This window comes from Canis aureus, chromosome 12 (genome assembly GCF_053574225.1).
Source record: "Canis aureus isolate CA01 chromosome 12, VMU_Caureus_v.1.0, whole genome shotgun sequence".
NCBI lineage: Eukaryota > Metazoa > Chordata > Mammalia > Carnivora > Canidae > Canis > Canis aureus.
This window is the reverse complement of record NC_135622.1, coordinates 1,750,717-1,764,016: the sequence shown is the minus strand read 5'-3', so window position 1 is coordinate 1,764,016 and position 13,300 is coordinate 1,750,717. Positions and strand designations below refer to the sequence as shown.

Below are 13,300 nucleotides of genomic sequence, written 5' to 3'. Positions count from 1 at the left end.
ATCTGCACTTAGAATTACGAGTGTGACTTCAAAGTGGTTGATTTTATTATGGGTCCAAATAACACTGAAGGCAATCTGAGAGTCCACCATGGTCAATGACAATGTGTGTGAATAAACGCACAGTAGTTCCCAAGACAACTACTTTGGAGAATAACAAGAGCTTTGTATTTTCTTCATCACTTCTCATTATTTTGTAGTCACCTGGCTTCTACAATTTGGTATCTGAATGTTCTGTTTATGTATTCTAAGTAGACTGTAGTCCTTACGGCAACTGTTAGGTCGCCCTTCAATTGAATGCTGACAGTGGTGACAGACTGTGGGAGGTTGCTACAGCTGATTCTAATTATTTGCAGATTGTGTATTTGCAAAGTCACCTAAGTTTATTAATAACCCCCAAATCAGTACTTGCAGTATCTGTGTAGTCATTTGTGCACATGTGCAGAACGACAAAACAAACTCGAGTTACCCAATGGACATGTTCCTAGCTGAAATGGAACAAGGTAATAATGTTCTGCCTTCTTGTTTCAGCTTCTATTATAAACATCCTTTTCATTGTTGTGGCCTATCTTAGGGTCACATTTTTGCATTTTGTCCTTTTTTGTTACGCTATTGCTTAAAATAGCCCCCATGCCTGTGTAGTGCTTAAGTGCTATCTGGTGTCCTAAGCACAAGGCTGTGATGTGCTTTACAGAGGAAATTACGTTAGGTAAGCTTCATTCAGGCACAAGTTACTATTGAGTTCAATGTTGACTGTTGAGTTCAATTTAATGGATAAACAATGTATATTAGATAAGGTGACTTGAATAGAAACACATATAAAACACTGCATATATTGACCTATTGACAAAAGTGTTGTGGTCAGAGGTTCCCAAGAACCTAACCCTGTATTCCGAGAATAGCAATGTGTATAGTATTTGCCAACTCAAGGTTTACTGGCAACTCTACACTTACTGTGAATAAGGAGAATCAACAGTATATTCTGTGTAATAGTGCTTCTTTGATATATTGGACTTGAAGAGGTAGGAGATTGATTTCTGCCCTCAGAGAGCTAAGATCTACCATCTTGTTATACATAATCTGTTCAAGAGAGAATTTTAGCTAGCTCAACTTATCTTATGGGACCATCCAGTTTTGTTCTACTTACCAGTCCTTTCTTTGATGTCCCAAGCAACAGGAGGCAGCTTAGTAATTCTATATATGATTGTAAATTTATAAATTGACATTGAAATATGTCTCTTTTGTGAGTTCGCAGAAAATGTGCCATGGTTTGCCCAGTATCTCTGAACCCAGATGAGTCCAGCATCAACGTTCTAGATTATAAAAGAGAACAGGCACCGGAACTAGGCAAGCAACAGCAGCACAACCGCCCAGGCTCAGATGAAACATTGGTTTTTAGCAGTGTAATTTCAAATCCAAATATACGAGTGAGGCCTCACAGAAAACTGCTTTCCATCTGGCTGAGAAACCTCTGCCCTAAGATCTCACAGGCTGATTGGAGTAGTGCATGATAAAATATACAATTCAAGCAAATATTCCACTGAAGGAGGTTAAGGAAGGCAGATCTCTGCAGGACTTGGTAAAGAGGGCTGACCTCCTCCCAATAATACAAATAACCAAGGGCTTTAGATGGCCAAGCGATTAAGAGTTTTTACAAAAGTCTATATGGGCTAGGGAAATGGGATAGGCTGGGGACAGGCTGACCGAGTTAATAAGTTAAAGGCAAAGGCAAGAAGATTTGATTCTGTTTGCACTACAAGTACAGAGTATAGTACAACAAATGTTCCCCCAAAAGGTGGGGAATTTGAACTGGCCTCAGATGGAATGTGAATCACTGAAACTCCTCTGGTTCTCTCAGGAACCAGGATAAAAGCCTTTCTCTCATGTCTGTAGCTAAGTCAGATTTGGAAGGAAAGCTGCATTTAGAGGTTAAGTCAGTGTAAAATCTCATCCAAGTTCAAGGTACAGGGATTCTTTCATTGCTACTTCCTAGTGATTACAGCCATATTTGGGCCTTGCTTTCTCAATGACAAACACAGAAGATAACTAGAAATGGATAACCAAAACAAAAACTTTGGGGTGCTTGGCTGGCTCAATCAATAGAGCATGCAGCTCTTGAACTCAGGGTTGTGAGTCTGAGCCCCATGTTGGGAGTGGAGATTAGATTAATTAAAAATAAAATCTTAAAAAAAAAAACCAAAACCAAAAACACACACAACAAACCCTCTGATTCATCCATAGCCTTTAGGTGAAGAACAGTATTATCCATAGAGACAATGCTGAAACTTAAAAACAAACAAAAAAGCTGTTCTTTCCAAGTCTTTGGATAATCACCGAATCTGTAATAGGTAGGAACCAATTTAAGAAACCCTGAACATCCTCATCAAATAGGACTGCACACAATTCTATCTTACCTTGAGAACAAAAACTGAAGAGATGGATTGAAAGGAGAGACTCAGACAATTTAAGAACAAAACAGGTATATTTCTATTGGACTACCTGATACAGAGGATAGTGTGGTATGAATGGATATAGTATGAATGACACATAATACAAATATATTTTATTTGAAATAAACAAAAAAGCTTACACAGCTCAACAGGTCACTTGGAAACAAACTTGCTTGACTGTATTACTGAGCAAAAACAAAGCTGAAGCACAAACACCCTTCTTTTTTGACATTTATTTGGAGATAGGTAGGAAGACACTACTTGGTTTTTTAAAAACTGACCTTCCCTTAAGGCCTGGTCATAGAAGTGTAAACAATGTAAATGAATCCACCATTACCAGTTGTCATATCATATCTATGTCACCTGTGTATTCTGAGATCACACATTTACCTGCCAATACACCTGGGAAGGGTTGCTATATCACAGTTACATTTGAGCTCTTGGCAGGCAGGACTGAGGAGTAATTTGGAACAAGTTTTACATCCTATTTAGAACGAATCACTAGTATTCCCTTAAATAACAGGTTACAATAGAAAGATACTGCCTGGAACATATCCTTTTCACTTTGGTTCATTTTTAGTTTTTTTGTTTGTGATTTACATAGTTGTTTGACTCATCTGCTTATAGTATAATCCTGCCACAAAGTATTAAAGCACAAGATACCTAGTATTCCTTCAACATCTGCATTTTTTAAGTTTTATACTCTACTACACCCCTAGTAGGTCAGCAGTTTTTGAATAATACAAAATAATAATAAACAGGTAAAACTCTTCTAAAAATGCAGATGTCTCTAACTATAATGATATTAGATGGGAAGGAGACAATGAGGGAAGAGAAAAAAGCAAACATGTTCATGTGCAGGGAATGTGGTTCAAGTCTTTGGATTTAAAAACAACTTCCCCAGAGAAGTTGGCTATAATGGAATTTCCAGAAAACTTCCTTTGCCCTCACAAAAGGACCTGAAAAGCCCAATCTAAACTTTCAAAACTACAATTATGAGATGTTATAAATGATGATCAAAGCAGTCAGAGGGAGAAGGATGAGTGTGTCTTCCATTCAGCTAGTTTGCAGCATAGCCTCTTTAGCTGTTGTTGGTGGATCAGTAAAAACCGCTGAAGTACCAGAAGTGTTTTGAAGGATAGCGGTAGAAAAGTACTGAGCATATTACCTGTCTATATCAGTAACAGGGCTTCATGGCTAGGAAAATTTTCTAAACAGTAAAATGACTCCAGGATAGGTCTGTCTGCCTGTCTCTCTCTCCATCATTAAATGTGGCAGAATTAAAAAAAGAAAAAATTTACAAGTAGATAGAGTGAAAACAAAAAATTACAAGGCAGAGAACACAAAAGAATCAAGACAATGCTATCGGTTCAACAGTATTCCATGAGGCTAGAAAACCTGTTAACTCTGAAAGCCCTAGCAAAATATCACTCTTGTTTATAAATCACTTATTTATCATATGACCGCATGTTGAATTCTTTCTTTCCATGTACTGAAGAATCCTACATTCAGCTTTTAAGCATTCTGCATTTCTTTGCCAATCTTGTAGCTGAGTATCTTGTTCCAGTCGATTTTGGTGCGGGTAACTGGAAGCTGCCGGCGCAAGGCCTTGAATGTGGTGTCTGACATGGTTTGATAGTTCTCACTAATTGCTGTCTGCAACAGATAATTGAAGATAAGTTGCTTGAACAGAAAAGGATGGTTGTGATTAGGAAAGTAACTCTGTAGTCAAAGGACATGCCTGAGTCTTGTAAAGATAGACAGGATGTACTATTCCTAGTAAGCTCCTCTCCCATTTCTGAAGTGAGTTAAGAAGCCCACTTACAGTATTTCTAAAACTAGATCTATAATCCCTTCCAATGTTGAAACTTTGTAAGCACAATGCCAAATTGCAAGGTCTATAGTCTCCACACTTACTAACACTGAGTAACACGTATATTTATGTTAAAAGGACAAAGAGAAGTCTAACGAAATGTGTTAACAGCAAAATAAGGTACTAAAGATCTAGAAAAATTAGTTCCAGATCTTACCTGATACTCATTTTCTGCATGCTCTATGATTTTAATAAATTCCTTGGCAGTCTGGACTTCATTCTAATGGAGGAAGGGGGGAAATAGGAATTTTTTAAAAAGGATAAGGAGTGAATAAAAAGATACTGAAAAGACCATCTTAAAGAAATCTGAATATTTGTATAACAATTTATAGTTGTCAAGTGCTCCCTTGCATGTTATCTTTTTTGATTCTTAGAAAAACCCTGTGAAGTAGACCTGTTATTAGCATCACCTCCACTTTGAAGATAAGAAAACAGAATCCTTGTGACTAGACCAAAATTATACAGCTCTTGAAAGATAAAGATGGGGTCTGAATCCCAGTCTTTGCCAGGAGACCCCATGTTCTTTCCATCTACCATGGTATGCCCAAAAAGACATCATCACAATATCTTGAAATGTATATGCCTTGAAAATATCTCTGCTTTCAGATGATATAAACAATGCCCTCACCGCTATTAGCCATATATGTTAAACTTATATACTCTTCTATTTGCTACTTATGTTAAGCCAACCATCACATTTTGCTTTATGTGACTCAGGTACAATATTAACTGAACATATCCTTTTCACTTTGGTTTATTTGGTTTCATTCTCTCTCTTCCTTTCATCATTAAAGTAGAACACAATTAAAGGTAAAAGGTAAGATTTTCTACCTAAAGCAGCAGTCCCCATATTCTTTCAAATAGTCAAACCCATCTTTTGTTTTTACAACAACACTAAGACAAGTCATTTGCTTTTCCACTCTCCTTCTCAAGTGTGCATAATGCAGGTCTCAGAAGCTACATGTGCGATGGCTTCATCACTCTGACAGCTAATGGAATGTGTGGGCACATATGAGAATCCAGTGGTCTTTTATTTAGTCAGACACTATACAATTTGTAAAAATGTCAACCACTGCCATTCTTTGCATAATTTTTTTTTGGTTTGGAAAATATGGTTGTTCATGAAAATGTTATTTAGGTTAAAAAGTAATGGGTTTGTTATTGTATTTTTAAATTAATAAATACATTTAACATTTCTCAGTTTTAACGCCTAATAAGGTAAATATTGTAGATATACATAAACAAAAGCTATCTGGTTATTTTGTTTTTCTTAATTATCTTTTATTTTATTTTTTAAAGATTTATTTTAGAGAGAAAAAGAGCATGTTCCTGGTTGGCAGTAGGGTGGAGGTGGGGCACAGAGTGCAGAGCTCAACGTGGGGCTTGATCTCACAACCCTGAGATCATGACCTGAGCCTAAATCAAGAGTTGGATGCTTAACTAACTGAGCCATCCAGGTGTCCTTTTTTTTTTTTTTTTTTTTTTAAGATTTTCTTTCCCAAAATATAAACTCTGCAACCAACATGGGGCTTGAACTCATGACCCTGAGATCAAGAGTCACATGCTCTACCAACTGAGACAGCCAAGCACCCCAAACAATACCTATTTGAAGGTGCTCAATAACTTCTACAATATAAAGAAGTACTGCGAATGTAAAAAAAAAAAAAAATTAGGCACAATACTTTTAAATTGGATATTCCTAAAAATGTTCAGTTTCTTTAGTGAAACGAATGCAGCTCTACAGGATTTGTTGGAAAACTCCTTCTTTCTGGTATTTACTGATTGAAGATTTTGCTGTCCTTGAGCAAATCCACAATTGAGAAAGAGAGAAAGAAGTTTGGATTCTCTAAAGCTATTATCACTATTTGTCAATATATCATGCTATGTTACTTTATGTTATATATATACACATATATATGTATTTTAAAAGATTGTATTTTTTTATTTGACACAGAGAAAGAGACAGAGAAAGCACAAGCAGGGGGAGGGGCAGAGGGAGTGGGAGAAACGGGCTCCCCACTGAGCAGGGAGTCCAATGCAGGACTCAATCCCAGGCTCCTGGGATCATGACCTGAGCTGAAGGCAGATGCTTAACTGACTGAGCCACCCAGGTGCCCCACATTATGTTATATTACATAATTATTTATTATATTTAGTCAAACACCATGAACTAATTATAGCCAGTTGATTGCATTCTTTTATCAACTGCCAAAATCAAAGCACTGAAAACAAACTGAATTTCTAGAGACAGAATCAATACTCAGGATCAAAATCAAATTTTTCAAAGAAAAACAAGGCACAAATGAGATATTAAATATTCCACACTCACCGAAACAGTTACTGAGTCCTGTACATCTTTATGACTAACCAACTGAACATTGCCATCTTCATAATAGTGAACCTGTGTGAGACAGTGGTTGAGCAAGTTTATGTGTAGCTCATAAGGAAACCCATTGCTAAGGTACAAATCCATGCCTTAAGTCATCCTCAATCTTTACTAACTCTGAACAAAATATTAATATGAACAATTGTAACTTAAAATGGTGGTTAAGTTCACAGAACACTTTAAATTTTAAGAATTCTCGCTTTTCTTAGCAGGGGAAACCGATTAATAAGTTAGTTCAACAAAGTATTTATTATTTGCTCCAGGCATTGTGCTAGGTATTATGAATACAAAGACCTTAAATAAGATTCCACTCTTAATAGTATTAAAATAATTACCATAAAATCTAAACATTAGTTTTTCTCTGTGATCGCTTCTCGGCCTTTTGGCTAAGATCAAGTGTAGTTTTTCTCTGTGAAAACCTAGGGATTTTAATTGATCCTAATCCCTTACCCATCTCTCCATATATACAATCATCAATATTGGTAAGTAGATCTGACCAAGGGCAGGAAAAACTTAACTGAGGGTTAAAGACAAATTGAAAAAACAAATATGCCACTGGCAAATTAAACTACAAAAAAGCACAAGTTCTGAGGATGTATGATAAAATGGGGTGCTACAATTATGAGACCAATTAGCAAGAAGGAGTCATACACAAGAGACAGACTAATCAATGACATATCAGGAAGTTTTGGCAACTTACAAGACAGGTTCAGTCAAAAAAAAAAAAAGATAGGTTCAGTCACTTTAACATGGCTACAAACTGGTTATACAAAATAGGATGAGAGTACTCTTTTGTTAAGTTCATTTGAACAGGGTCTTGCAAATAGGAGTTACCACCTAAATGGACAAGTAGAGAAGAACATCTAGCAAGGGGATAAAAAAAGTACAAAAGAATGGTTTAGTTTAAAAGAGAGAAGAATAAAGAACTCACTGCGGAAAGGAGTGTGGAAGGGACTGTGGCAGGAGATAGTGCTATGATGCAAGCTAGATACAGTCTGTGAAAAGCAAACTGCTTTATGAACCATGTTAAGAATCCAGACTTTATCCTATCAAAGGTGATGGGGACTCAGGGAAAGGGAATGTTTTAGAAAGATTATACTTGTGTTAAGAAAATCAAGTGGAGGGAGCTGAAACTGGGGGCATAATGCTGGAATGGTAGTCTAGGTCCTGCCTGTTTCCTTCATCTAGACCAGGCTACCAGGAGATGGCTACACAAAAAGAATGTTTGTAGAGATAAAGCAGAAAAAAAGAAGAAAGGAACTATACGCTATAGTAGTACTATAGCTATTATTTATTGAGTCCTTACTACATGTTAAACACTGTGCAAAACCATATAGTTATTACTTACCTCATTCGATCTTTACAAAAACTCTGAAACAGGGACCATTGTTATTCCTATTTCACAGATAAGAAAACTGAGGCTTGAGGCAGTTTAATATCTTATCCACATTCACATATCAAGTAGGAAGAAGAGCCAGAATATGAATTAGGTCAAATTCCAGAACTAAAACTATTTCCAACATGTATAATACCTCTCACTGTTAAGTTCTGTCAAGAAATTAGAAATTCCCTGATCCAGGTATAAGTAATGTGTCTCATTAGGGACCTAACTCTTGTAAGATATCATTAGAAGGGGATTAACACAGCCATGCCTTCATCTAAGCAGAAACCATGATCCTATTAGCAACAAAAGGACTTCCCTGAGCAATAGAAGCCACCACAGAGCCTTGTTTAAGGGGACAAAAATAGCTGGCTCTGTCCAGATGGGCAAGACAAACTAGACTTTCCATGCCCTCTCCAAATCCTTAAATTTCATCTTTTGGCTTTCTAAAGGAGTTTAAAGAGAAAAAGACAATTTAATAATACACTGGAAAAGCAGAGAGTGGATAAATGCCTGTAATACCAACATGTAAGAATTAGAACAGCAAAGATTTGGACAAAAAAGATTGGGCTAAGTAATGATGACATATAAAGGTTCAAATTCCAATAGACAAGTGAGACAGAAAAACTGAATGGACTCCATTCTAGAAAGGCTCTATTTCTCTGCTAAGTTCTCATACTTTGCATCTGAGTAAACCAAAGAAGCTATGTTCCCACTCCAAGGGAGACAAGAAAGTTAATCATTTTCTAAGTTTCATCCTAGGCCCCCAAATACTTGATAACATCTAAGAAGAACCAGATCCCAAGCATGTTCCAGGACATTAACTTTGAACAAACCTTGGTTGACAATGGCAATAACATACCCTACCTTCGATGATTTATGGAATACACCCATTATTCATGTGGCACTCACCTTTGATTGGATCCTTCCCTGAATTCCTGAAGGAACATGTCCCTGGATCCCTTTCCAGGATAAATCTCTAACCCCAAGTTATAGGGAGACTCACTTTTCCTTTTTTGAGTCTCCCAGACACTCTATTATACTCTTCACTTATGCTATTCAATAAACTCTGCTCTCACTTCCTCTGGGCTTGAGTTTCATTTCTATCCTATGTGAAGTGAATGAAGCCAAGGACCCTCCTGGCTGGTCCTGTGGGGGCCCCTGCTGGGTCCTCAGATCTGGCCTGCCTATGTTACAAGGACAGGATGTTCAAACAGGTGGGTGACGCTCAAACACTAGTTTTGTTTGATCATTTTTAAACTAAGAAACTGAAAAGTCCAGAGGTCAAAAAGAATACTAGGAACAGGAATAAGTTTGAATAGATGGGGATATTTTAAAAATGTAGCTCTGTCCAGAGAAGAAACAGGGAGTTATATGTTTGAGACAGGTATCTCAGAACCCATCTGAAAGAAGGACTTATGCAGGGCACATCATCTTCTTCTTTTTTAAGATTTCATTCATTCATTCATTTGAGAGAGTGAGTGTGTGCCAAAGAGAGACCCTAGGCAGTGGGGAGGGGAGGGAGAGAAGAGATAGACAGGAGAAGCAGGCTCCCTGCTGAGCAGGGAGGGGAGCCGGACTTGTGGCTAGATCCCAGGACCCTGGGATTGTGACCTGAGCTGAAGGAAGACGCTTAACCATTGCGCCGAGGTGCCCCAGGGCATATCTTTTTTGTCTAAGAATAAAGACTCTGCAACTAGTTTGAACTTTTATCATGTTTCTTAAGAACTGTAACATGAATAGGAATACAGTATAAGGCCACTAAGTCTTGCTGCTTATAAACTAAATAGAAAATTCTAAAAATATCGATTTCATTATCTAATACACCAATGATAAATTAAGCTTAAACTCTCTTTTTAAATTTTTTATGAAGATTTTTTTTAAGTAAAAAAACACCTAGCATGGCGATTGAAACTTACAACCCTGAGATCAAGAGCCAGCCAGGCATCCCAAACTCTATTGTAGAACAAAACTTTCTTTTTTTGTGCAGTGGAGGGAACAAACCATTTTACTGAGGTGCTTATGGGAAGAATCAAAGGGCTGGGAGGACAATGACATCAGATATCCTCAATGAGATCCTTGGATAAGATCTCTCCAGCTTCAAAGTTGCCAAAAGCAAAGAAACCTTTCTAGGTCTCATCTGCTAATAAAAATTTCAACATGACTATCAACATAAATCCTCAGAAACTGTTGACTTCCCGGAACTACCCTTTTGCCTATAGAATAATCAAAGGGCTAAATATTTAATTGACTGTGCTAAGTAATTCTCACTCTGATTTTTAAGAGATATGTAAATGAAGCAAGACTTTCCCCAAGGTGTGATCAGCCAATCTGGTTAAAAGGTGTAAATGAGGTCTGGGTACTGTCCCTCGTTTTAAGTCTTATCAGAAATTATTACCCTTTATGATATGTATTCTTAATTTATAGGTTTGCATTAGCAAAGGTGAACCACAAGCAACTATTTCCTTCTAGAAGAAAAATAAAGTTACTTACACAAGTATGCAGTAAGCTGCCAGGTTAATGCTGATGTCATAGTTATGGGAGATCTAAAGATTAGGCTACTCATATATACAGTTAAACAGAAACAGAATAATATATGTTGTCTTAAGTTGGGCTACCCCAGAAGCAGACCCCAAGACAAAGATTTGAGAGGGAGTAGTTTATTTGGGAGGTAATCTCAGGAAGGACTAGTAAGGACTGAGGTGTACTGAGACACAGAAGGGAAGGAAGTGTTATAGATGAATTAATGAACGGGTTCTAACTGTGGGCCCTGGACTCTGGAAGACAAGTATAATATGCGTCAGAGTTGTCCCACCTGACTGGTGAGGAAGCTGGCATATTTATTTATCTACCGACTCTTGTATGGCACTATGGGCTGCTCCAGAGCTGTGAACTTAACATTTCTAGCTTGCCTCATGTTGTTGAACATGCTCCTGTGGCTAGGGAAAGTTACTTGTAACAGAAAGCTATCCTGAAAACAGTGGATACAGACGATATCTACTATATATGCTCTGATTAAATTATACCAGTGAAAAAGGAGGCTCTTCCTAATTGTTATAAAAGACAACACGATATAATAGTGGTACGATTAGGTACTGATTTTCTCAGTTATCAGTAACTTTTAATCCAACCTGAGAGTTAGTTGGGCTTAAGAATTAAATCAACCTCAATTTGAAAGTTAAATCTCTGCTAGGTTATCAGAAGACTTCAGTCCAGACAGGCATCGAATGAATTAACAAGCTCCTCATTCACTTGCTTATCTGCTCTGAAACCAGCATTAGAAATCTACTCTGCTTGGTTATTTATATTCTATACATGATGACACTTGGCAATTCTCTCTAGTTCCTCTGTGTTATTTGATTTTAAAAAATAAAATTATTACTTCTTTTCTTACTTCTTTTATTCTATAAAAGAATTTTATTACTATAAAAAGAGTCCCATTCATGTAGCTTTTTGCAGAGCTAAAAGTTTTATATATATGTCTATGTTCACACTTAACTGAGGTAATACACACCAGAGACCCTAAGTAAGTTACAGAAGCTGCTACTTAGTCACTTCTTAATTGTTTTCTTCTTTCCTAGAACTCCTGTTTTTTTAAATTATTACTACTATTATTTTTTTAAGTAGGCCTCATGCACAATGAGGAGCCCAATGTGGGGCTTGAACTTACCAACCCTGAGATCAAGACCTGAGTTGAGATCAAGAGTTGGATTCAAGTGAATGAACCACTCAGGTGCCCCTAAAACTGCTATCTGATAATTCCTGGAAAAATCTTGTTATTTTTGGAAGAGAAAAATAATAAGCAAGTAGTATACACCTCATGATTATTCTTTATCAATCCAGAATAGCTGTTTAACTACTTCCCCACAAAGGAGGCTGACTCCTATTTCTATATACTACCATCCAACTTACTTTGCATCTACATAATGCACCTTACTTCTAATACCAGAACAAATACCAACTTCCATGTTAGCTTTCAAGATATGACATTTTAACATGGCCTATTAACATATGGGGTCTCACCTGAATCTTAAGTACTCCAACCACCTGGGCTGTAGGTGGTGTGATGGTGAACTTCCACTCTGATCTCCAACGACCATTCCTATTAAAACACACACAAGACTGCAGAGTTAGCAGTAAGTCCATGAAAGAGATGATTTGCCACTGAGGCAGAGAATTTGGGAAAGAGGAATAAAAAAGTCATTTCCAGTTTGACAAATCCAAAGCTCTGTCTACTCAACTATAAGTCTGTATCCAAGTACCTAAACATAAGCCTTTTCTAAGTTATATTGACTTTCATTTTTCAATCTTGGAATAGAAAACCATATCTATAGTGTTCGTGGAAGGCTCTTCCACACACAGATGGATGGGCTGCTAAGTTTTCCAATTAACTCAAGTATTAACCAAACCCAAGTAAAACTCAGATTTTCAACTCTGCATTTTATTAATCAATCACTTATTCTCAATCAAAATAAGAGCACTTTTTTAAAAGGACAGATTATAATGTCTTGGAATTGAAAGGAATCTAATTCACATCGAAATCCTTCGTTTTACAGATGGGGATCTGAAGTCTCTCAGTCAAATAACTTATTGCAAACTAGATTAAAAACAAAGTTTCAATTGCTGGTTTGGCTTCTTTCCAATATAAATTAGATACAAATAGAAAAGAACATCTACTTTCTTACCAGAAGTTTTTAGGCTGAAACTGGTGGCTTTCAATACATGCAATAATGGTCTGTTGCCCATCTATAGCTTTAGCATAAACCTATCATTAAAAAAAAAAAAAAGTTAGATTCTGAAAACATATTTAATCTAAGTGACAAACACTGTACAAAAGTAGTATGCTAAATCCTTAGGAGAGACAAATAATCAGGCAGGATGAGATTACAACTCACAAGAATTCATGGGATGTGAACACAGAGTGGAACATGTTTAGTTCCACAAGAGACAGTGGTATAATGAATGCAGAAGGAAATACTACTCCTGATTTGGGGTACTAGGGAGGTGCCTGGTGGGTTGGGCCTTACAAGACAGGTAAGATACTCATAAGCAGAGACTGAGAAGAAAGATGAGTAAACTGTTCAAACAGGAAACTGGGGGCTTGTTCAGTAATATGGCAATTAGTTCTTTTAGGTTAGAGAGTGCATATGAGCTAGACTACTGGGTGATAATCTCAGATAATAGATTTAAGTCCTATAGTCATAGATGTAAGG

The 13,300-nt window shown here is 37.0% G+C and overlaps 1 protein-coding gene, 1 long non-coding RNA gene and 1 pseudogene across 2 annotated transcripts in view; 2 read left to right on the top strand and 1 right to left on the bottom strand.

Annotated features, from left to right (window-relative positions):
- Positions 1-13,300, top strand: part of LOC144324783 (uncharacterized) — a 49,277-nt gene that overhangs the window by 2,144 nt on the left and 33,833 nt on the right. The gene's annotated exons all lie outside the window — the stretch shown is intronic.
- Positions 2,539-13,300, bottom strand: part of CAPZA1 (capping actin protein of muscle Z-line subunit alpha 1) — a 48,947-nt gene continuing 38,185 nt past the window's right edge. Inside the window, exons 6-10 of the mRNA XM_077916122.1 lie at positions 12,773-12,852; positions 12,111-12,189; positions 6,650-6,721; positions 4,478-4,540; positions 2,539-4,103 (exon numbers count right to left, since the gene is read on the bottom strand). Coding sequence (XP_077772248.1) covers positions 3,963-4,103; positions 4,478-4,540; positions 6,650-6,721; positions 12,111-12,189; positions 12,773-12,852 — 435 coding nt within the window. The 3' untranslated portion in view covers positions 2,539-3,962. The remainder of the gene's footprint in view (positions 4,104-4,477; positions 4,541-6,649; positions 6,722-12,110; positions 12,190-12,772; positions 12,853-13,300) is intronic.
- On the top strand, positions 7,073-7,161 carry LOC144281448 (U2 spliceosomal RNA; annotated as a pseudogene).